Raw genomic sequence first — 25,496 nt, 5'->3', positions numbered from 1 at the left:
GGGAAGTGTATATACTACTGTCTGTGTTCTCTCTCCTAACTACTGTAACTGATGTGTGTACTGTCTGTTTCTGCCTCTCTCTCTCTCTCTCTCTCTCTCTCTCTCTCTCTCTCTCTCTCTCTCTCTCTCTCTCTCTCTCTCTCTCTCTCTCTCTCTCTCTCTCTCTCTCTCTCGTCTCTCTCTGTTTCTGCCTATCTCTCTCTCTCTCTCTCTCTCTCTCTCTCTCTCTCTCTGTCTCTCTCTCTCTGTCTCTGTTTCTGCCTCTCTGTCTCTGTCTCTTTCTCTCTGTCTCTATCTCTCTGTTTCTGTCTCTCTCTCTCTCTCTCTCTCTCTCTCTCTCTCTCTCTCTCTCTCTCTCTCTCTCTCTCTCCTCTCTCTCTCTCTCTCTCTTCTCTCTCTCTCTCTCTCTCCTCTCTCTGTTTCTGCCTCTGTCTCTTTCTCTCTGTCTCTCTCTCTCTGTTTCTGCCGCTCTGTCTCTTTCTCTCTGTCTCTCTCTCTCTGTTTCTGCCTCTCTGTCTCTTTCTCTCTGTCTCTCTCTCTCTCTGTTTCTGCCGCTCTGTCTCTCTCTCTCTGGCTGCTATCTGAGTAAGTATACCTCTACTGCTACAGCATGCTACAAACCTGACATGTTACCATAAAACTGGCATCATGTAATCTTGCTGGGGCAACTGACATCTCTCTATTCCTCTCTCTCTTTCTCTAACAGCCGCTGCGATGGGTTTGAATGTTTCAGTTCCACTAGCGGACGATAACATGACTGATTTGGTAAGTGGCTTGGGAACTAACGGTCTATGGGGACAGTCTACATGTGGTCCAAATAGACTTAACATAGTAGGATTTACCATAGTCACAGGACACAGGCAGGTCTCTACACCAGCAGCCCTGTGCTGCCTGTCTACTTCCATGTCCGCACTACTCTGTATTCTCTCTTCCCTTGTTATTCTCTCTCTTCTACTCTCTCTCTCTCTCTCTCTCTCTCTCTCTCTCTCTCTCTCTCTCTCTCTCTCTCTCTCTCTCTCTCTCTCTCTCTCTCTCTCTCTCTCTCTCTCTCTCTCTCTCTCTCTCTCTTCTCTCCATACTCCCTCCCTCTGTCTCTGTAGTATAACATAACAGGTCTGGACTGGAGTCAGCTGAGTAAGAAGGAGTGTGTGAAGTATGGCGGCGCCCTGTTGGGGAACACCTGTAAGTACGTCCCTGACCTGGCCCTCATGTCCTTCATCCTGTTCTTCGGGACCTACTCCATGACCGTCTCCCTCAAGAAGTTCAAGACCAGCCGCTACTTCCCCACCAAGGTGAGACACGGAGGTACATAGAACATGAGACATGAGATGCAGCAGACAGAGGACACAGGGGGACATAGGGGACAGAGGATACAGGGGGACATAGGGGACAGAGGACACAGGGTGACATAGGGGACAGAGGACACAGGGGGACATAGGGAACAGAGGACACAGGGTGACATAGGGGACAGAGGACACAGGGGGACATAGGGGACAGAGGACACAGGGAGACATAGGGAACAGAGGACACAGGGTGACATAGGGGACAGAGGACTCAGGGGGACATAGGGGACAGAGGACACAGGGGGACATAGGGGACAGAGGACACAGGGGGACATAGGGAACAGAGGACACAGGGGGACATAGGGAACAGAGGACACAGGGTGACATAGGGGACAGAGGACACAGGGGGACATAGGGAACAGAGGACACAGGGTGACATAGGGGACAGAGGACACAGGGGGACATAGGGGACAGAGGACACAGGGGGACAGAGGACACAGGGGGACATAGGGAACAGAGGACACAGGGGGACATAGGGGACAGAGGACACAGGGGGACATAGGGGGCAGAGGACACAGGGGGACATAGGGGACATAGGGGACAGAGGACACAGGCAGACAGAGGACACAGGGGGACATAGGGGACAGAGGACACAGGGGGACATACGGGACAGAGGACACAGGGGGACATAGGGGACAGAGGACACAGGGGGACATAGGGAACAGAGGACACAGGGGACATAGGGGACAGAGGACACAGGGGGACATAGGGAATAGAGAACACAGGGGGACATAGGGGACAGAGGACACAGGGGGACATAGGAGACATAGGACACAGGGGGACATAGGGGACAGAGGACACAGGGGGACATACGGGACAGAGGACACAGGGGGACATAGGGGACAGAGGACACAGGGGACAGAGGACACAGGGGACATGGGGACAGAGGACAGAGGACACAGGGAACACGGGGACATAGGGGACAGAGGACACAGGGGGACCTTTATGTTATTTGGGTAATGAGAAGGTAGTTTAAACTTAACCTCTTCCCTTTTCTTGGCTGCCAACTCCCACCCACTCTCGACCTCTCCCCTCCTCCCCCCACCCTGTCCCTTCCTCTCCATGCCCCTCTTCCTGTCTGTGCTCCAGTACCGCTCCCTGATTGGTGATTTCTCGATCATCATCTCCATCCTGGTATTCTGTGGGATAGACTACCTGTTAGGGCTGGAGACGCCCAAACTGCACGTGCCCACTGAAATCAAGGTCCTCTCGTCCCCTCATCCCTCACTCCATCTCTCCCTCTCTCTCTTTTTTCCTCTTTCTCTCCCTATCTATCTCTTCCTTCTTCCTGAAATGATTAGGAATAAAACTTCAGTTTTCAAGTGATTTTGAGACATTAACATACTGACACTTTCTTCTCTCTTTTATTTCATCCCTCTCTCCTGTTTGTGTATTTGTTTTGTACCTCTCTGTCTTTTTCTCTCCATCTCTACCACCCCTCTGTCTGTCTGTCTGTCTGTTTCTTTGTTTGTTTCTTGTTTGTCTGTCTGTGTGTATGGGTGGGCCTAGCTGAGGAAGCTGATCAGTGATTTCTCCATCTTCATGTCAATCATGACATTTGTGGGTCTGGATATGCTTGTAGGGCTGGACACACCCAAACTAATCGTACCCACAGAGTTTAAGGTATTTCTAACCATTAACCCAATGTGTGTGTGTGTGTGTGTGATTGACAGATGCATGCATTCTGTAATTCAATGTGTGTTTGATTGGAGATGTATGTGTATGAGTTGCATCTGTCTTTTTGTCGGATTTAGTGACGCATGTAGTTTTGATTTAACTGTGTAAACTGCATGATAGATGTGCTTGTGTGTGTGTTTAGCACCATACAGGGCTCACTTAAAAAAGAGAACTGGGTCTCAATGTGACTCAAATCAAATCACATATTATTTGTCACATGCTTCATAAACCACAGGTGTAGACTAACAGTGAAATGCTTACTTACAGGTCCTTTTCCAACAATGCAGAGTTAAAGATAAAAAATTAAAAATTAAAATAATAATAGTGACACGAGGAATACATAGTGAATAGCGAATAACAATAATAAGTAATAAATAACATGACTATACAGGGAGTACCAGTAACGAGCCGATGTGCAGGGGTACGAGGTAATTGAGGTACTGTATACAGCTGTAGGTAGGGGTAAAGTGACTAGGCAACAGGATAGATAATAGACTGAGCTGTAGCAGCAGCGTATGTGGTGTGTGTGTGAGTGTGTGGCGTCAGTATGCATGTGTGCGCATGTTATGTGTGTGTGGGCATATGTAGTGTGTGTGTGTGAGTGTGTGTGTGTAAGTATGTGTGAATGTGTGGGTAGAGTCCAGTGTTTGTGCATTGAGTCAGTGCAAGAGAGTTAGTAAAAAAAAAGAGGTCAATGTAGGTAGTCCGTGTTGCCATTTGATTAGCTATTTAGTAGCCTTGTTTAGCAGTCTTATGGCTTGGAGGTAGAAGCTGTTCAGGGTCCAGTTGGTTCCAGACTTGGTGCACTGGTACCGCTTGCCGTGCGGTAGTAGAGAGAACAGTCTATGGCTTGGGTGGCTGGAGTCTTTGAAAATGTTTTGGGCCTTCATCTGACACCACCTAATGTAGAGGTTTTGGATGGCAGGGAGCTCGGCCCTAGTGATGCAGCTGTAGAACTTTTTGAGGATCTGGGGGCCCATGACAAATCTTTTCAGCTTCCTGAGGGGGAAGAGGCGCTGTCGTGCCCTCTTCACAACTGTGTGGGTGTGTGTGGCCCATTTTAATTCCTTAGTGATGTGGACACCGAGGAACTTGATGCTCTCGACCGGCTCTACTACAGCCCCATCAATGTGAATGGGGGCGTACTCCACCCTCCATTTCCTGTAGTCCACGATCAGCTCCTTTGTCATGCTGACGTTGAGGAAGAGGTTGTTGTCCTGGGACCACACTGCCAGGTCTCTGACCTCCTCTATATAGGCTGCCTCATTGTCATCGGTGATCAGTCCTACCACCGTCGTGTTGTCAACAAACTTGATGACGGTACTGAAGTCATGCACAGCCACATAGTCGTGGGTGAACAGGGAGTACAGGAGGGGACAAAGCACACACCCCTGAGGGTCCCCCGTGTTGGTGGTCAGCATGGTGGATGTTTTGGGGGATGGCCCGTCAGGAAGTCCAGGATCCAGTTGCAGAGGGCGTTGTTCAGTCCCAGGGTCCTGAGCTTAGTGATGAGCTTGGAGGGTGTATAAAGGTTAAATAAATACATATGTGTACCACCGTGTGTGTGTGTGGTCGTGTGTGTGTGTGTGTGTGGGGTGTGTGTTTGTGTGTGTGTGTGTGTTGTAGCCGACGCGTCCGGACCGTGGCTGGTTGGTGATGCCGTTTGGTAAGAACCCATGGTGGGTATATGTGGCCAGCGCCGTCCCTGCTCTTCTGGTCACCATCCTCATCTTCATGGACCAACAGATCAGCGCTGTCATCGTCAACCGCAAAGAGAACAAACTCAAGGTACAGTATGACCGCAATTAGAACACAACAGAACACAACTGCAAGCATAAACATACTTACTTACTTAGGCCTGTCACTCCCCAGGGAGCTTATGCCATCGACGACTCCTCTCCATCGCACTCTATTAATGGGGGTCATTAACATAATCGCAATAAAACACAACCATTCAACAACCATTCAATAACCATAAACACAACAGCAACACAGAAAACAAACTGAACGTTATCTCTCCCATTCTCACCTTTTCTCTCCCCCTCCAACAGAAAGGTTGTGGGTACCATCTCGACCTGTTCTGGGTGGGGATTCTGATGGCAGTGTGTTCCTTCCTGGGCCTGCCCTGGTACGTGGCTGCCACTGTCATCTCCATCGCCCACATCGACTCTCTGAAGATGGAGAGTGAGTCCAGCGCCCCAGGAGAGCAGCCCCAGTTCCTGGGAGTCAGGTAAGGAGGGGTTGGGGGGAGGGGTTAGGGGTGTGTGTGTGTGTGTGTGTGTGTGTGTGTGTGTGTGTGTGTGTGTGTGTGTGTGTGTGTGTGTGTGTGTGTGTGTGTGTGTGTGTGTGTGTGTGTGTGTGTGTGTGTGTGTGAGTGAGTGTGTAACAAAAGACTGTTCTGCCGAGTTGTCAGAGGAAGGAATGAAAGGAAGGCTCCACACCACGCTCTCACTTATGTATATTATCGAGTTATTTTCTGATTATCTCATTTTGCTCTTTGTAGCTTTAGAAACTGTTTGTGTTTTTTACACCTGTTTGGTCCTCTACCTGTAGGCTTTACAGACACTCCCCACCCCTTGGCTGCAACCCTTCTAATTTAGTGTACCCTGCGCACACAACCCATTCCTTGTCTCTGGCAGTGTTTGGAACTGCTGATATGCGGTCAAGAACGCTGAGTTCATCTCAGCCTATTACTTTTTGGCCCTGACGGAGACATGGATCACCCCAGAGAACACTGCTACTCCAGCTGCTCTCTCTTCATCTGACTATGTTTTCTCTCATAGTCCGAGAGCATCTGGTCGTTGCGGTGGTGGCACGGGTCTAGTCATTTCTCCTAAGTGGAGATTTTCTGTTTTCTCCCTCTCTCACCTGTCCATCTCCTCATTTGAATTCCATGCTGTCACTGTCACTTGTCCACTCAAGCTTAACATTGTTGTCATGTATTGCCCACCAGGTGCCCTTAGAGAGTTCCTCAATGAGCTTGGCACCTTGATAAGATCATTTCTTTCCAACTCTTTCTTACCTCTCCTTGCCTCTTTTGACCTCACCCTTTCCCAGTCCCTTCCCACTCACAAGGCAGGCTGTTCACCTACTAATCTCACTGCAACCCCCCTCCAGGTCTCTGATCACTACTTTGTTTCCTTTTCTGTCTCCCTCTCCTCCAACCCTAGCCACTCAGCCCCTACCCAGATGGTCATGCGCCGTCACAATCTTCGCTCTCTCTCTCCCACTACTCTCTTCTCTTCTATCCTATTAATTCAATAGACTTTATTGACATGGCAAGTAAAATTACTTACATTGTCAAAGTATACATATAACAAAAATGGTGGGACCAACAGCAATAATAATAGTAGTAGTGGAAATGGGATTACCATTAACAGCAACTACAACAACAATATTAATGAGAATAACAATACATTAAAGCAATAGTAGTCGACCAATCTCAACATGACTGAGAAGACACATTACATGCTATGAAAGCCAAAACAAAACAGGAAATATTATTGACATTACATTACACTTTTCACTGGCTGTCCATCAGGTTGTGGCAGGAGGACACATATTTGGCTGCCAAAATTGCACATTTTGGCTTTTCACCCAATAAATATTTGTTTTTTTCTTCCTCTTTTATAGTTTCAAATTCTTTGTACTGAATGATAATTTTGGGAAAGAAAGATTCTCTTAGGTCTGAGTATTTGTCACAGTGTAATAGGAAATGCAGCTCTGTCTCTACCTCTCCCCGGGGGCAGAGTGAGCACAGCCTGCCCTCTCTGGGCAGCCAGGTTTGCCTGTGACGACCGGTCTCTATAGCCAGACTGTGCTCACTGAGTCTGTACCTAGTCAGTGTTTTTCTCAGTTTTCTATCAGTCACAGTGGTCAGATAGTCTGCCACCATGTACTGTCTGTTTAGAGCCAAATAGCATTGAAGTTTACTTTGATTTTTTGTGGTGTCTTTCCAATAGGTGATATATTTTTCTTTTTGCTTTGTGAGGATTTGGTTGGGCCAGATTTTCTGAGTGCTGTCCTGAGGCTCTATGAGGTTGGTTTTGGTTAGTGAACTGAGCCTCAGAACCAGCTGGCTGAGGGGACTCTTCTCTTGTTTCATCTCTTGACATAGTAGAGCTGTGTGATGGAATGTTTTGGGGTCACTTGTTTTTAGATAGTTGTAAAATTTGATGGCTCTTTTTTCTATTAGAATAAGGAGGGGGTATTGGCCCAATTCTGCTCTACATGCGTTATTTTGAGTTTTTCTTTGCACTTGCAATACAGTCTTGCAAAACTCTGCATGCAGTATTTCAATTGGATGTTTGTCCCATTTGGTAAATTCAGTATTAGAGAGCGGACCCCATACTTCGCTGCCATATAGAGCAATTGGTTCTATAACTGATTGGAAAATGTTTAGCCAGATTCTAATTGGAATTTCGATTTTAATATTCCTTTTAATGGCATAGAATGCTCTTCTTGCTTTGTCTCTCAGCTCATTCACAGCCATGTGAAAGCTACCTGTGTTGCTGATATTTAGTCCTAGATATGTGTAATTTTTGGTGTGTTCTAATAGAACTGTGTCCAAATATAATTTATATTTGTCATCCTGATTTCCGGACCTTTTTTGGAATATCATTATATTCATATCAATCTGTGCAGATGATCTAGATGCTGCTGTAACCCCTCCTTAGTGGGGGACAGTAGCACTAGGTCATCTGCGTACAGCAGACACTTGATTTCAGTGTTGTGTAGGGTGAGACCAGGTGCTGCCGATTCTTCTAATGTTTTTGCCAATTCGTTAATGTAGATGTTAAATAGTGTTGGACTTATTGGGCAGCCCTGTTTCACTCCACGTCCCTGAGAGAAGAAGTCTGTTTGCTTTTTTGTTTTTAGTGTACATTGATTTAATAACATCATATGTTTTCCCTCCAATACCACTTTCTATTAGTTTGTAAAAAAGACCTTCGTGCCAAATTGAATCAAATGCTTTCTTGAAGTCTACAAAACACGAGTAGATTTTGCCTTTGTTTTGATTCACTTGTTTGTCAATTAGAGTCTGGAGGGTGTAAATGTGGTCTGTTGTACGATAATTTTTTACAAATCCAATCTGGCTTCTGCTTAGGACGTTGTGTTCATCAAGGAAATTATGTAGTCTGCTGTTTATGATACTGCAGAGAATTTTCCCCAAGTTGCTGTTAACGCAAATTCCTCTGTAATTATTTGGGTCAAATTTGTCTCCATTTTTATAAATTGGTGTGATCAATCCTTGGTTCCAAATATCGGGGAAAATACCTGCAGTTAGGATAATGTTAAAGAGTTTGAGTATAGCCAATTTGAATTTGTGGTCTGTATATTTGATCATTTCATTTAAAATACCATCAGCACCACAGGCCTTTTTGGGTTGGAGAGTGCAAAGTTTTTCAAATAATTCTTGTTCTGTAATTGGGGTATCCACAGGATTCTGATAGTCTTTGATTGCTGATTCAAGGATTTGTAATTTTTCTTGTATATCTTGTTGTTCTGGGCTCTTTGTTATATTGCTGTAGAGGTTTGCAAAGTGATTTCTCCACATATCCCCATTTTGGATAGCCAATTCCTCATGATGAGGTTTGTTTAATTTATTCCAATTCTCCCAGAAGTGGTTTGATTCTATGGATTCCTCAATCACATCCAGCTGATTTCTAATGTGCTGTTCCTTTTTTGTTCTTAGGGTGTGTTTGTATTGCTTCAGTGTTTCCCCATATTGAAGACATATATTTTTGTTGTCTGGGTCTCTGTGTTTATGATTAGATATATTTCTCAATGACTTTCTTAGATTTTTGCAATCATTATCAAGCCATTTTTCATGATCTATTATTTTTGGTTTGCTCTTATGTTTCTTAAGATTAGCCAAGGGCTAATTTGTCAAATATAAAGTTTATGTTCCAAACGGCCAAATGTATACCTTCATTGGTGTAGGAGAATGTTAATGCTAAAAAGTTGTCCAGGAGAGATTGTGTTTTTTGGCTACTAATTGCTTTTTGGTAGATTTCTGTACTGTTTGCACTCCATCTATAGGTCTGTTTAGTACCATGTAATTTATTGGGCCGTGATGCTTCATGGTTGGGTTCTGCTCTTTTCAGATACACTGTGATTTTACTGTGGTCAGAGAGAGGTGTTAGTGAGCTGACTGTGAAGGCTCTGAGAAACTCTGGGTTAAGGTCTGTGATGAAGTAGTCTACAGTACTGCTGCCAAGGGATGAGCTGTAGGTGTACCTACCAAAAGAGTCCCCTCTTAACCTACCATTGACTATGTACAGACCCAGTGTTCGACAGAGCTTCAGGAGCTGTACTCCATTTTAGTTTTTCACTTTGTCATAGTTGTTTCTAGGGGGGTATGTGGGGAGGGAAAGGTTGTTGCTTCCCGGTAGGTGTTTGTCCCCATGACTGTTAATAGTGTCTAGTTCTTCTGCTATTCTAGCATTCAGGTCTCCACAGACCAGCACATTGCCTTGGGCCTGAAAGTGACTAATCTCCCCCTCTAGAATGGAGAAACTCTCTTCATTGAAGTAGGGTGACTCTGAGGGGGGAATGTATGTGGCACAGAGGAAGATGTTGTTATCTGTTAAGATAGCCTCCTTGTTGATTTTTAGCCAGATAAAGAATTCTCCTGTTTTGATCAATTCGATTGAATTAGTTAGTTCAGATTTATACCATATTAGCATTCCCCCTGAGTCTCTGCCCTGTGTGATTCCTTTTAATTGGGCGGCAGGTAGCTTAGTGGTTAAGAGCGTTGTGCCAGTAACCGAAAGGTCGCTGGTTCTAATCCCCGAGCCGACTAGGTGAAAAATCTGTCGATGTGCCCTTGAGCAAGGCACTTAACCCTAATTGCTCATGTAAGTCGCTCTGGATAAGAGCGTCTGCTAAATGACAAACAAACAAAAACAAAAAAAATACCTAGTGGACAGCCAGTGGAAACATCACCTCTGCACCATGTTTCCTGTAGTACTACAATATCATCAATTTCTTTAAGGAAGTCTGGGTTTCTGCTCTTTAGCCCAAAAGCAGAGGACTTCAAGCCTTGTAAATTCCAACATGCAACGTAAAAAGACTTCATAACTGTTTTTTCTTTACATTCAAAATGAGATAAACACTCACAATCCAACAAGAACTATTAAAATAGGATTTTTCAATTAAGGTAAACTCTTATTATGCAAATGTGATTTGTTTATCATTTAAGATAGTATTTGTGTCATGCCACTTGGGTGGATGTAGTGTGAGGATGGTGGAGTTATTGTGCTCATCTTACCATGACCCTCGGCCTATCACATGTGAGCATAGTAGATTCAGCATTTGTTTGATGTCACTCATTTCGTTGGTGGGAGCTGGACCAGTTGCTCCTCTCACAGCTTGTGCATAGCTCTGTCTGCCGGGCTGTGGCTCCTCCAGGTGTGGGTCTGTGGTGGGGGGGAGGGGGGTGTTAGGCCTCGTCTGTGTGGGTCTGAAGCTGGGCTGGGGTGGTCTGTGCTGCGCTGGATGTGGTGGGCATTGAGGTTGGTGGTGCTGTGGCCGTGGCTGGGGGGTCCAGGGTACTGGTCCGGGGTGTTGTCTCTGTGATCTCGGGGGGGTGGAGATTGCTCCGCTGTTCCTGGGTGGAGAGGTTGGGATGCGGTTTAAAGCGACGTCCTTGAGAGTCTTAGCAAGGATGGGGACTGTCTCCCTGTACAGGTGAACATGGTCATAGAGACAGTCCAGATCGAGGGTGGGATGGTGGGCCAGGTGTACATTGGGTCGCAGGGCACAGTCCCGGGAGTGGCTGGCGTTTATTCTTTGGATTGTGGCAGGGTGGAAGTCCTTCCTCTGTAGAAGGGTTGACACCACGATCCTTGAGTTGGGGAAGATTGCGGAGGCCTTCTCAATCACTCCCCGTAGTGAAGTCGCCACCTTCTCCTGCTGAGCACGCAGGTCGTTGCTTCCGGTGTGTATGATTATGTGGCTTGGCGACCCAAGCTGGGCCTTATCAAGCAGCGCCATGGCACTCTGCGTTGTTGGGCACCACACCTTTCTCGTTTTGTGTCTAGGGAAAAGTTTCTTCTCCTGAACAAACTTCCCATTTGAGTCCATCAACAGGACAATCTCAGCCAGTGTTTCTTCTGGACTGGAGGGGGTAGAGTTGGGGTCTCCCTTCTGGTAAATCCTTCTCCCTCCTGTCTCCTGACTCTGCCTCTTCGACCCTACGCTCCTCCCTTTCCGCATCCTATGACTTGCACTGTCCTATTTCCTCCCGGCCGGCTTGGCCCTCCCCTCATGCTCGTTGGCTGAGTAACTCATTTCGAGCTTACAGAAGAGGGCTGCGGGCAGCTTAGCGAAAATGGAAGAAAACTAAACTTCCGGAGGACCTGTCATCCTTTCACAATGCCAAGTGTCAGCTGGAGTGGTGTAAAGCTCGCCACCATTGGACTCTGGAGCAGTGGAATGCGTTCTCTGGAGTGATGAATTACGCTTCACCATCTGGCAGTCCGACTGACAAATCTGGGTTTGGCAGATGCCAGTAGAACGCTACCTGCCCCAATGCATAGTACCACATAGTTTCCACTGCTCCAGAGTCCAGTGGCGGCGAGCTTTACACCACTCCAGCCAACGCTTGGCATTGCGCATGGTGATCTTTGGCTTGTGTGCGGCTACTCGGCCATGGAAACCCATTTCATGAAGCTCCCGATGAACAGTACTTGTGCTGACGTTGCTTCCAGAGGCAGTTTGGAACTCGGTAGTGAGTGTTGCAACCGAGGACAGATTACTTTTACACGCTACACGCTTCAGCACTCGGTGGTCCCGTTCTGTGAGCTTATGTGTCCTACCACTTCGTGGCTGAGCCGTTGTTGCTCCTAGACATTTCCACTTCAAAATAACAGCACTTACAGTAGCAGGGCATACATTTGACGAACTGACTTGCTTGAAAGGTGGCATCCTATGACGGTGCCACGTTGAAAGTCACTGAGCTCTTCTATGACGATGCCACATCACTGAGCTCTTCAGTCAGGCCATTCTACTGCCAATGTTTGTCTATGGAGATTGCATGGCTGTGTGCTCGATTTTATATACCTGTCAGCAACAGTTGTGGCTGAAATGTAAATAGCCAAATCCACTAATTTGAAGGGCTGTCCACATACTTTGGTATATATAGTGTATCTTAAGATGAATGCACTAACTGTAACTCGCTCTGGATAAGAGCGTCTGCTAAATGACTAAAATGTAAAATCTAAATGTGTGTGTGTCTGTGTGTGAGATTGTGAGATTATGTTATAAAGAAAACAGAGGTTGACAGTGATGTCATTTCTAACTGTGTGTGTTGTGTGTGTGTGTGTGGTACAGGGAACAGAGGTTGACGGGTATTCTGGTGTTTGTCCTAAATGGGGTCTCCATCTTCCTGGCTCCTGTCCTTCAGGTGAGTCAGTGAGAGAATGGGCCTCCTCGTCACATGCAGTGGGTGGTGTTGTGGAAGATTGTGTTAACCAGTATATTGTGTTCCCCCAGTACATCCCCATGCCTGTTCTCTACGGTGTCTTCCTTTACATGGGAGTGGCCTCACTCGCTGGAATACAGGTACATTTCACGTGTGTGTGTACACATCTACAGTGTGTGTGTGTGTGTGTGTGTTTACTCACCCTCCTCCTCTTTCCCTCCTAGTTCTGGGAACGTATAAAGCTGTACCTGATGCCAGCCAAGCACCAGCCAGACTTCTCCTTCCTGCGTCATGTTCCTCTGAGGAGGGTTCACCTGTTCACCCTGGTCCAGATCATCTGTCTGACTGTCCTCTGGATCCTCAAGTCTACTGTCGCCGCCATCATCTTCCCTGTCATGGTGAGAGCTGTGTGTGTTTGTGTGTGTTTGTGTGTGTGTGTGTGTGTGTGTGTGTGTGTGTGTGTGTGTGTGTGTGTGTGTGTGTGTGTGTGTGTGTGTGTGTGTGTGTGTGTGTGTGTGTGTGTGTGTGTTGCATCGATTGATGGGGATAACCTCTGTGTGTAGATCCTGGGTCTGATGGTGGTGCGTAAGATGATGGACCTGATGTTCTCTCAACACGACCTGGCCTGGCTGGACGACATCCTGCCGGAGAAAGACAAGAAGAAGGAGAAAGGGGGGAAGAAAAAGAAAGACAACAAAAAGACCAAAGCAGCAGAGCCAGAGAGCGACGAGGAGGTAAGAGACGAGGATTAGCAGAAACACACACACAGTGCCAGGCTGACAGTGGCAGAAGGATGTAATGTGAGTGTGTTGTGGTGTGCAGGACTGGCTCCATCTGTTGTGTTGAGTGTGTTATCTCTGACTAATATGTTTCTCCTTTCTCCTTTCTCTGTCCCACAGTGTTGCTGAAAAGGCACTGTAAAACACTTACTACTGTCTGTCTATCTGTCTCAAAGTCTGTCTGTCTCGCTGTCTGTCTGTCTGCCTGTCTCGATGTATGTCTGTCTCAATGTCTGTCTGTCTCGTTGTCTGTCTGTCTGTCTTGATGTCTTTCTCCTTCCAACTTTCACCTGCATGATTCAAACCTCTCTGTGTTTAATTGCACCATTTACTGTTTACGCTGTATCCTGTGCATATGATGAATAAACTTTAATTTGATTTTATGATTGGGACGTTTTGCTTAGATTTAAGCATGCAGAGTGTGTGAGAGTGTGCGTTCATGTCCACTTATATTTGGGGCATCATCCCTCACACCTCTGTTGAGCCACTCCCCTGACGGTTCCTCCTGCATGCTGATTGGTTCCCCCCGGTTCCCCCCTCTGTCACTCAGCCCAAGACTCCCCTCCCTCCTCCAGTGAAGATACCCATGGACACCATAGACCTGCCTACAGACCCTGACCCCTTTGTAACCCCACCCACCCAGCCCCCCATCTCTGACTGTGAGTAAACCTCTCTTTTGAGATTGACCAAAGGAGTGAGGACTGTTGTGTGTATTACTGTGATATCATTGTTGTGCGACAGATGGAGAAGCTAGATGTATGTTATAATGTTGTGAGACACTGAAGGTTTGATTCTTTTTTTGTCTTCCTTCTCTCCTACCTCACCGATTCTTCACTCTGCCATTCAACCCCTCCTATCTCTGTGTGTGTGTGTCTGTGCATATGTGTGTGTGTGTGTGTGTGTACAGGAGAAGAACGTTTACTCTAGTGTGAATCCTGATGACAGTGAGCTGGACCGCAGGTACTGTGTGCTCAAACTGCACGTCCCCTACAGTGACCTGATACAACCCCCCGTCACACACACCGACTGGGGAGTACACTGCCAGCAGGACCACAACTACGACTACTGACACACACACACACACACACACACACACACTTACTATGCCTTCTGTACAATTACTGACACATGCTATGAACTATTTAGCAAAGTTCCATTTACTATTAGCATTCTTTAGCACTGTTGTCACCTAAAACACTTTATACACATTGAATTTCATATAAATATATACAAATATTCTATAAATTGTAGATATGATGTGATATTTAACATGTAACCATATGTCTATTAGATTGTTGGATAGTAGTTAGTCGGCCTGCCGTTGTATTATAAGTGTGTTATGCAACTCTTAAACATTGTACAAATCACTGTAGTGGCTGGTAGACATATCCAGACACATGGATCTGAAGCTGTTGGAGCATAGATCGCAGTGTGTGAACTGAGTTTTCTTTTCGCTCAACATATTCTCTGAGCTCCAGCACCTGCTCAAAGTCACTGGATGTTGTGTGTGTAATGTTTTTCTCTGTAGATGTGTTTGTGAGGGCGGACTGACAGTGGTTCAAATACCACAGCCCATGCACCTGAAAGCAATGCAGAAGTAGTTTTTGTGTGTTTGTTTGTTTTGATGATGTCTTCCATGTGTTATTTATTTACTGTGTGTTGTGTGGTTTGTGGCAGCAACCTCTGTTGTACTAATGTAAAGACTACTCTGAAGGCACAGTTTGCGAAGGAAGAGTTGTAATGTTATAGTAATACAATATTATGATTATTTTTTTAAATTTATTTTACCCCCTTTTTCTCCCCAATTTCTTGATATCCAATTGCGATCCAATTACGATCTTGTCTCATCGCTGCAACTCCCCAACGGGCTCGGGAGAGGGGAAGGTCGAGTCATGCGTCCTCCGAAACATGACCCGCCAAACCGCGCTTCTTAACACCCGCCCACTTAACCCGGAAGCCAGCTGCACCAATGTGTTGGAGGAAGCACCGTTCAACTGACGACCGAAGTCAGCCTGCAGGCGCCCGGCCCGCCACAAGGAGTCGCTAGAGCGCAATGAGCCAAGTAAAGCCCCCCGGGCCAAACCCTCCCCTAACCCGGACAACGCTGGGCCAATTGTGCGCCGTCCTATGGGACTCAGCCTGGGCACAGCCTGGGATCGAACCCGGGTCTGTAGTGACGCCTCAAGCACTGCGATGCAGTGCCTTAGACTGCTGCGCCACTCGGGAGGCAGTAATACAATAATATAATACAATGTTATTCTGACATCTGAGGGACGGTGGTTGTCATGGGTTCATTGGAGACACTATTCAGACCTGATAATTTACTATTTTAATATTTTGGAATTATAAGACTTCTCTGATCTACAATGGGTCAGTCATCCTCTCCCTTGTCAGTCCCAGCTGGTTTTGTCAGCCACTGCTCTCTCAACACAAGTGAATGCTGGACCCATGTGTTTGTCTGGGACAGTCAACCCCTGAGAAATACGGAAATAGGTATTTGGTTACCGGTACATGTAGGTCATGAACCTGCTGCAGTACAGTAGGTCTAGTCTGTTAACAAATCATGGGACTTTTCATTGTTTCTTTTGTTAAATACAGAACAAAATTTCCTACCCCCACAGAGAGTTCTTCGTCCTCCAGATAACATTGTGATGTATCTTCTAATACTCTCTGTTTTGAGCTTATGTCTGTCTGGGAGACCTGTCTCACGCAGTTTCACCTCACCCCACAACCCAATCCGTTTACTTTTTGTCACCGTTCAAACTCACATCCTCCTACAAACATTTCTAACTACCCCATTGCCTTTTTCTTCTCCCGTTCTCTGTATGTGTCTGTATGTACGCACGTGTTCTCTCTGTGTGTGTCTGTATGTACGCACGTGTTCTCTCTGTGTGTGTCTGTATGCACGCACGTGTTCTCTCTGTGTGTGTCTGTATGCACGCACGTGTTCTATCTGTGTGTCTGTATGTACGCACATGTTCTCTCTGTGTGTGTCTGTATGCACGCACGTGTTCTCTCTGTGTGTCTGTATGCACGCACATGTTCTCTCTGTGTGTCTGTATGTACGCACATGTTCTCTCTGTGTGTGTCTGTATGCACGCACGTGTTCGTGCATATGTGTGTGTTTTCCAGTTTGTAGTAATGTGTGCTCTTGCTCTTGTCAGTCAACACATTCTTGTCTGCATTGCTGTTCAGGGAGTATGGTTGAGAAGTGTGAAACTATGTCTGTGCTAGTGAGAGTGCATGTGTGTGTATGTAACCTGGGCTGTTGCACCTGACTGTTCCTCCCTCCCTCAGAATCACTCTGCACCTGAAGATCTGCCCCCCCTCACCTGCCCACTCCCAGGTGAGCCTTATCCCCGGATCATCATCACGCCCTCCAGTTTCCCCGTTTGCCATCCAGGTGGAGTCTGAATACAAGGAGACTGACCTCTACCCACGGGGTCACGACCTTTACCCCAGCATTAACCCCTGCCCTCTGAATGGCCGCTACCTTACCTCTAAGACTCAACGAGACCAGTACCAATACAAACACCCACACTCTCATCCCTATGATGTAGGCAGTGAAACCTTGCTGTAGGTTGACAGCACATAGACACACAGACACATATAACCAGTTGTGCAATCCTCAAAACTATACAAGATTATAGTTTATCTCCAGTTAAATTAATAAGAATTGGCATTTAACCTGAGGTACCTGTTAGTTATTATAAGAAGTATTATACAAAGTATAACTTTTATATATTCAGTACCCCCCATTACACCAATTTAGTACAAAAAAAGAAACTACAACAAATATATTAATTACCTGACTGCAAATTGATCTGTACAATTATTAAAAATGAAGAAAAAATATAGAAACGTGAGCGTTGTGATAATAATGGTTTTAAAATGACTGATGCATTTATTAGGTATTTGGTTTTCAGTGCATTCACCTTTATGATTATATGTGTATAAATGACTGTTGGAGAAAGTGAGATATTAATATCAGAGTATATTTACTTTGGATTGTACAGATTTACAAATGCATGTTAATAAAATAGTATTCAAAAACCTTGTTGTCTGAAGTTTGTGTGAAAGCTTTTATCCTGGAGCATTTATCCTTTAACATGTAAACAACCTAACTTCATGTTTTTCAGGAAAAAATAACAACCTTTTAACTAGCTGATAAAGAACTGTGTGAGTAAGATATGACTAAAATGTCACACCCTCAGTTAAACTAATAATGTATGACTATTAGTAGACTAGAGCTTAGAGAGTTAATCATATGTGTTTATATAAGATGCATATTTGCCCAGCAACAGAGTATTTGTGTCTTGTAATTAGGCAAGCAGAAGTGCAAAACGTTGAAACCAATAACAGGAGAACGGTTTCAAAAACAGATGTCCCCACACAGGGAAGGGGAGTGAGAGGCTTGCAGAATATTGTGAGAACAGCAATAACTATGTATGGGAATAGAGAAAAAATGCAGCCTGCACTAGCAAGGAGTAGGTTATGATAAGAGTGTGTGTGTGTGTGTGTGTGTGTGTGTGTGTGTGTGTGTGTGTGTGTGTGTGTGTGTGTGTGTGTGTGTGTGTGTGACGTGTGTGTATAAAAAGACTGTGCGCCCATTTTGTGGCAGAGCGCTCTCTGAATAAATACTGATCATTGTATGTTGGGACTGTCTGATTTATTGAACTGGAGCTTTTACAACCTTCAGGACTCAGACAGAGATATAAAATAGTTCAGTTTGAACATTGAGATACAAAATTCTCGTGACACTAGCATACAAGCAAAGATCATACAAAATCTTTAAAAACGTTGGATCCTTCTCTTCCTGATGGGCCGACCCAAGGTGGTGACCCCAGGTGGTGACCCTAGGTGGTGAGGATAGGCAACATCACCTCCACCACACTGACCCTTAACACAGGGGCCCCACAGGGGTGTGTGCTTAGTCCCTGTTCACCCACGACTGTGTGGCCACACACTACTCCAACAGCATTATCAAGTTCGCTGACGACACGACGGTGTTAGGCCTGATCACCGGCGACGATGAGTCAGCCTACAGGGAGGAGGTCAGTGACCTGGCAGTGTGGTGAAGCAGCAACAACCTCTCCCACAATGTCAGCAAGACCAAGGAGCTGATTGTGGACTACAGGAAGTGGAGGGGCGAGCACGCCCCCATCCATATCAACGGGCGGAAGTGGAGCAGGTAGACAGCTTCAAGTTCCTCGGTGTCCAAATAACTAAAGACTTAAAATGGTCCAAACACACACACACGCTCAGTCGTGAAGAAGGTGCGACATTGCCTCTTCCCCCTCAGGAGGTTGAAAAGGTTTGGCATGGTGTCAGGTGTCAGTGTGCAGCGGTAGGACGGAGTCAGGTGCAGGACACAGAACTGAGTAACAGACAAACTTTACTCGAAAATAAACAATCTAATTTCCACGCAGGGAAATAAACCAGCTCACAGCAGTCATAAACACCAAAACAAAGAACAATCACGCACAAAACCATTAGGAAACCAGTGGGTTAAATAGGGAAATAATCATAACATGATGGGAACCAGGTGTGTACAAACAAGACAAAACAAATGGAAAACAGAAACGTAGATCGGTGGCAGCTAGAAGGCCGGTGACGACGACCACCGATAGCCGCCCGCACAAGGAGGGGCACCAACTTCGTCGGAAGTCGTGACAGTACCCCCCCCCCCCCCCCCCCCCCTTGACGCGCGGCTCCAGCAGTGCGCCGACCCCGGCCTCGGGGATGACCCGGAGGACGAGACGCAGGACGGTCAGCCTGACCACAGGTTAGTGGAGGAGTGGCGGAGGGAGTTCTGGGCCATCTCTGCCCAGGGGATGAAAGCCGCCAACTCCCCCGGCCGGTCCTGGCAATAGGACCGCAGAAACATACCCACATCCTGGTTAACTCTCTCCACCTGCCCATTACTCTCGGGGTGAAACCCTGAGGTCAGGCTGACCGAGACCCCCAGACATTCCATGAAGCCCTCCAGACCCTCGATGTGAACTGGGGACCCCGATCAGACACTATATCCTCAGGCACCCCGTAGTGCCGGAAGACATGTGTAAACAGAGCCTCCGCAGTCTGTAGGGCCGTAGGGAGAACTGGCAAAGGAAGGAGACCGCAGGACTTAGAAAACCGATCCACAACGACCAGGATCGTGGTGTTTCCTTGTGATGGAGGAAGATCCGTCACGAAATCCACCGATAGGTGGGACCACGGCCGTTGTGGAACGGGTAGGGGTTGTAATATCCCTCTGGGCAGGTGTCTAGGTGCCTTGCACTGAGCGCACACCGAGCAGGAGGAAACATAAACCCTCACGTCCTTAGCTAAAGTGGGCCACCAGTACTTCCCACTAAGAGAGCGCACTGTCCGAACGATGCCAGGATGACCAGAGGAGGGTGACGTGTGGGCCCAACAGATCAGTCGATCATGGGACATCAGACGGAACGTACATATGCCAAACTGGACACTGGGTGGGAGTGGGCTCCGTACGTAACGCCCGCCTGATGTCTGCGTCAACCTCCCATACCACCGGTGCCACCAGGCAAGAAGCCTGAAGTATGGGAGTGGGATCCGTGGACCGCTCCTCTGTGTCATACATCCGGGACAGAGCGTCTACCTTAGCGTTCTGGGAACCTGGTCTGTAGGATAGGGTGAACACAAAACGGGTGAAAAACATGGCCCACCTTGCCTGGCGAGGGTTCAGTCTCCTCGCCACCCGGATGTACAGTGAGGGAAAAAAGTATTTGATCCCCTGCTGATTTTGTACGTTTGCCCACTGACAAAGAAATTATCAGTCTATAATTTTAATGGTAGGTTTATTTGAACAGTGAGAGACAGAATAACAACAACAACATCCAGGAAAATGCATGTCAAAAATGTTATGAATTGATTTGCATTTTAATGAGGGAAATAAGTATTTGACCCCTCTGCAAAACATGACTTTGTACTTGGTGGCAAAACCCTTGTTGGCAATCACAGAGGTCAGACGTTTCTTGTAGTTGGCCACCAGGTTTGCACACATCTCAGGAGGGATTTTGTCCCACTCCTCTTTGCAGATCTTCTCCAAGTCATAAATGTTTTGAGACTGACGTTTGGCAACTCGAACCTTCAGCTCCCTCCACAGATTTTCTATGGGATTAAGGTCTGGAGACTGGCTAGGCCACTCCAGGACCTTAATGTGCTTCTTCTTGAGCCACTCCTTTGTTGCTTTGGCCGTGTGTTTTGGGTCATTGTCATGCTAGAATACCCATCCACGACCCATGTTCAATGCCCTGGCTGAGGGAAGGAGGTTCTCACCCAAGATTTGACGGTACATGGCCCCATCCATCGTCCCTTTGATGCGGTGAAGTTGTCCTGTCCCCTTAGCAGAAAAACACCCCCAAAGCATAATGTTTCCATCTCCATGTTTGATGGTGGGGATGGTGTTCTTGGGGTCATAGGCAGCATTCCTCCTCCTCCAAACACGGCAAGTTGAGTTGATAACAAAGAGCTCCATTTTGGTCTCATCTGACCACAACATTTTCACCAAGTTCTCCTCTGAATCATTCAGATGTTCATTGGCAAACTTAAGACAGGCCTGTATATGTGCTTTCTTGAGCAGGAGGACCTTGCGGGCACTGCAGGATGTCAGTCCTTCACGGCGTAGTGTGTTACCAATTGTTTTCTTGGTGACTATGGTCCCAGCTGCCTTGAGATCATTGACAAGATCCTCCCGTGTAGTTCTGGGCTGATTCCTCACCGTTCTCATGATCATTGCAACTCCACGAGGTGAGATCTTGCATGGAGCCCCAGGCCGAGGGAGATTGACAGTTATTTTGTGTTTCTTCCATTTGCGAATAATCGCACCAACTGTTGTCACCTTCTCACCAAGCTGCTTGGCGATGGTCTTGTAGCCCATTCCAGCCTTGTGTAGGTATATAATCTTGTCCCTGCCATCCTAGGAGAGCTCTTTGGTGTTGGCCATGGTGGAGAATTTGGAATCTGATTGATTGATTACTTCTGTGGACAGGTGTCATTTATACAGGTAACAAACTGAGATTAGGAGCACTCCCTTTAAGAGTGTGCTCCTAATCTCAGCTCGTTACCTGTATAAAAGACACCTGGGAGCCAGAAATCTTTCTGATTTAGAGGGGGTCAAATACTTATTTCCCTCATTAAAATGCAAATCAATTTATAACATTTTTTACATCAGTTTTTCTGGATTATTTTTTATTTATTCTGTCTCTCACTGTTCAAATAAACCTACCATTAAAATTATAGACTGATCATTTCTTTGTCAGTGGGCAAACGTACAAAATCAGCAGGGGATCAAATACTTTTTTCCCTCACTGTACTCCAGATTGCGGTGGTCAGTCCAAATGAAGAAAGGGTGTTTAGCCCCCTCAAGCCAATGTCTCCATGCCTTCAGAGCCTTGACAACAGCTAACAGCTCCCGGTCCGCCACATCATAGTTTCGCTCCGCCAGGCTGAGCTTCTTCGAAAATAAGGCACAGGGGCGGAGCTTTGGTGGCGTACCCGAGCCCTGAGACAGCACAGCTCCTAGCCCAGCCTCGGACGCGTCCACCTCTACTATGAATGCCAAGGAGGGATCAGGATGAGCCAGTACGGGAGCCGAGGTAAACAGAGCCTTCAGGTGACCAAAAGCCCTCTCCGCCCCAGTTGACCACTGCAGTCGCACCGGTCCCCCCTTCAGCAAGGAGGTAATGGGAGCCGCTACCTGACCAAAGCCCCGGATATACCTCCGGTAGTAGTTGGCAAACCCTAAGAACCGCTGCACCTCCTTTACCGTGATTGGAGTCGGCCAATTACGCACGGCTGAAAAGCGGTCATTTTCCATCTCCACCCCCGACGCGGACAGGCGGTACCCTAGGAAGGAGACGGACTGTTGGAAGAACAGACATTTCTCAGCCTTGACGTACAGGTCATGCTCCAACAGTCGACCAAGCACCTTGCGCACCAGGGACACATGCTCGGCGCGTGTAGCGGAGTATATTAGAATGTAATCTATATACACCACTACACCCTGCCCGTGCAGGTCCCTGAAAATCTCGTCTACAAAGGATTGGAAGACTGATGGAGCATTCATCAACCCTTATGGCATGACGAGATACTCATAGTGCCCAGAGGTGGTCCTAAATGCCGTCTTCCACTCATCCCCCTCCCGGATACGTACCAGGTTGTACGCGCTCCTGAGATCCAATTTGGTGAAGAAGCGCGCCCCGTGCAATGACTCGGTCACACTGGCTATGAGAGGCAGCGGGTAACTGTACTTCACCGTGATCTGATTTATACCTCGATAGTCAATGCACGGGCGTAAACCTCCATCCTTCTTCTTCACAAAAAAGAAACTTGATGAGGCAGGTGAAGTGGAAGGCCGAATGTATCCCTGTCCCAGAGATTCGGAGACATATGTTTCCATAGCCGCCGTCTCCTCCTGTGACAGAGGATACACGTGACTCCTGGGAAGTGCTGCGTCTACCTGAAGATTTATCGCACAATCCCCCCATCGATGGGGTGGTAATTGAGTCGCCTTCTTCTCAGAAGGTGAGAGCCAAATCGGCATATTTGGGGGGGGGGGGGGGGGATGCATGGTGGAGACCTGGTTTGGACTCTCCACCGAAGTTGCACCTATGGAAACACCTACACACCTCCCTGAGCACTGACGTGACCATCCCTTCAGAGCCCTCTGTTGCCACGAAATAGTGGGGTCATGATAGGCCAACCAGGGAAGCCCCAACACCACAGGAAACGCAGGAGAATCAATCAGGAAAAGACTAATACTCTCCTCATGACCCTCCTGCGTTATCATACATAGTGGAGCTGTGACCTCCCTAATCAGACCCGACCCTAAAGGACGACTATCTAAGGCATGTACAGGAAAGGGCACATCAACTGGAACAATAGGGATCCCTAATCTAAGTGCAAAGGAACGGTCAATAAAGTTCCCAGCTGCGCCTGAATCTACTAGCGCCTTATGCTGGGAATGCGGGGAAAACTCAGGAAACTCTATACAGACACACATGTGCGCAACAGGGAGCTCTGGGTGAGTCGGGTGCCTACTCACCTGGGATGATCCACCAGTGCCCTGCCTGCTGCCTCGACTCCCTGGGGAACCTCCCCAGCACCGACCAGCAGTGTGCCCTCTGCGGCCACAGGTGGTGCAGGAAACGGCCCCCCCTCCAGGCACCCTTAGAGCAGCACCTCCGAGCTCCATAGGTGTGGACTCGGAGGTGCTGGGGGATGGAACGGATCCGAGCGTCCGCAGGTGGCCAACAGGTTATCCAGCCGGATGGATAAATCCACCAGCTGGTCGAGGGTAAGGGTGGTGTGAAGTCCTGTGCGCTCCTCTTCTCCTGTCTGAGATGGAACAAGCGTTCCCCCGCCGCTCTTCCCTCAGGCGGATGATCGAAGACCACCCGGAAGCGGCGGGTGAAATCCTCGTAGCGAACCAACGTTGTGTCTATCCCTCCCCATTCAGCGTTGGCCCACTCCAGTGCTTTCCCCGACAAACAGGAGATGAGGGCGGACACTCTCTCGTATTCCGAGGGAGCCGGTGGACGGTCGCCAGATAGAGCTCCACCTGGAGCAGGAACCCCTGGCACCCGGCAGCCGTCCCCTCATAGGCCTTCGGGAGCGAGAGCCGAATCCCACTGGGTCCAGGTGACGGAGGGGTGGACAGCGGTGTGGTTTGAGGTGAAGTTGATGGGTGTGTGGGAAAACCCTCTCTCTCCCATCGCTCCATGGTGTGCAGCACACGATCCATGGCTGTGCCCAGATTGTGGAGCATCGTCGTGTGCTGCTGGACGCGCTCCTCCACCGGCAATGGAGGACTGGGTGCACCTGCTGACTCCATATGAGGTGCATGATTCTGTCAGGTGTCAGTGTGCAGCAGTAGGACGGAGTCAGGCATAGGACACAGAACTGAGTAACAGACAAACTTTACTCGAAAATAAACAATCTAATTTCCACGCAGGGAAATAAACCAGCTCACAGCAGTCATAAACACCCAAACAAAGAACAATCACGCACAAAACGTTGAGGAAACCAGAGGTTTAAATAGGGAAATAATCATAACGTGATGGGAACCAGGTGTGTACAAACAAGACAAAACAAATGGAAAACAGAAACGTAGATCGGTGGCAGCTAGAAGGCCGGTGACGACGACCGCCAATAGCCGCCCGCACAAGGAGAGGCACCAACTACGGCGGAAGTCATGATACATGGGCCCTCAAATCCTGAAAAGGTTCTACAGCTGTACCATTGAGAGCATATTGACTGGCTGCATCACTGATTGGTATGGCAATAGCACCGCCCTCGATAGCATGGCGCGACAGAGGGTTGTGCGGACAGCCCAGTACATCACTGGGGCCGAGCTCCCTGCTATCCAGGACCTCTATATCAGGCAGTGGGAAAATAATATACTATTTTCTCTGCTGCCGCATGACAAGAGGTACCGATGCATCAAGTCTGACACCAACAGGCTCTTGAACAGCTTCTATCCCCAAGCAATACGACTGATAAATAGCTAACAAAATAGCTACACAGACCGAGTTTACTTTGTAACTTTATTGACCTTTTATTTCAGTATTTGCACTGTCTCTATGCACACTCACAGGGTCCTACACACTCACTGTCACTCCAATACACACACAAACACTCACTCCATCATTTTCTCGCTCACACATAATATGCACATGCATTTATACTGACTCTACACACCCGCACACCCACTCACATGCAAGCTGCTGCTACTCTGTCTATCTTATATGCTGTTGCCTAGTCCCCTTATCCCTATACATATCTACCTCCATCACTCCAGTATCCCTGCACATGTAAATATGGTTTTTAAATATTTCCTGTATATAGTATGCTTACTTACTTTATGGTACATTTAATATTTCTTATTTCTTGTATGCTTTTTTCTAGTAATACATTGTTATTGATTATTGCATTGTTGGGTTTTGAGTTTGCAAGAAAGGCATTTCACTGTACTTGTGGATGTGACATTAAAACTTGAAACTTGAGCTCTGTGAGACGTTCATAGCGATGGGGGCAGACGTTTTGATCAAGAGAGACCTTTAGAAAATATGCACATTTTCTCTAACATTAAACATACCAATATGTATTTTAGAGTTATAAGGAAGGTGAAATCTTATAGTTAGTCGTTAACTAGTCTGCATCGTGGAAATCCCAGAAGGCAAAAAACATTTAATGACGTCAATGGCGGATGACGTCATTGTCCTATTACATTACACTCCCTTCTGATTT

At 47.2% G+C, this 25,496-nt stretch overlaps 1 protein-coding gene across 1 annotated transcript in view; it reads left to right on the top strand.

Moving 5' to 3' along the window:
• The window catches only part of LOC311127499 (electrogenic sodium bicarbonate cotransporter 4-like), a gene marked incomplete at both ends in the record, with an annotated part of 38,717 nt that extends 21,911 nt beyond the window's left edge, over positions 1–16,806 (top strand). Inside the window, 11 exons of the mRNA XM_084159322.1 lie at positions 707–765; positions 1,101–1,292; positions 2,433–2,546; positions 4,647–4,808; positions 5,072–5,250; positions 12,357–12,429; positions 12,519–12,587; positions 12,672–12,845; positions 13,011–13,181; positions 13,777–13,889; positions 16,524–16,806. Of these exons, the coding sequence (XP_084015448.1) occupies positions 707–765; positions 1,101–1,292; positions 2,433–2,546; positions 4,647–4,808; positions 5,072–5,250; positions 12,357–12,429; positions 12,519–12,587; positions 12,672–12,845; positions 13,011–13,181; positions 13,777–13,889; positions 16,524–16,806 (1,589 nt within the window). The remainder of the gene's footprint in view (positions 1–706; positions 766–1,100; positions 1,293–2,432; positions 2,547–4,646; positions 4,809–5,071; positions 5,251–12,356; positions 12,430–12,518; positions 12,588–12,671; positions 12,846–13,010; positions 13,182–13,776; positions 13,890–16,523) is intronic.
• Positions 16,807–25,496: the final 8,690 nt, after the last annotated feature.

This window comes from Coregonus lavaretus (assembly GCF_964263955.1).
Source record: "Coregonus lavaretus genome assembly, chromosome: 4".
Classification (NCBI taxonomy): Eukaryota; Metazoa; Chordata; class Actinopteri; order Salmoniformes; family Salmonidae; genus Coregonus; species Coregonus lavaretus.
This window is presented reverse-complemented; position numbering and strand designations above follow the sequence as displayed.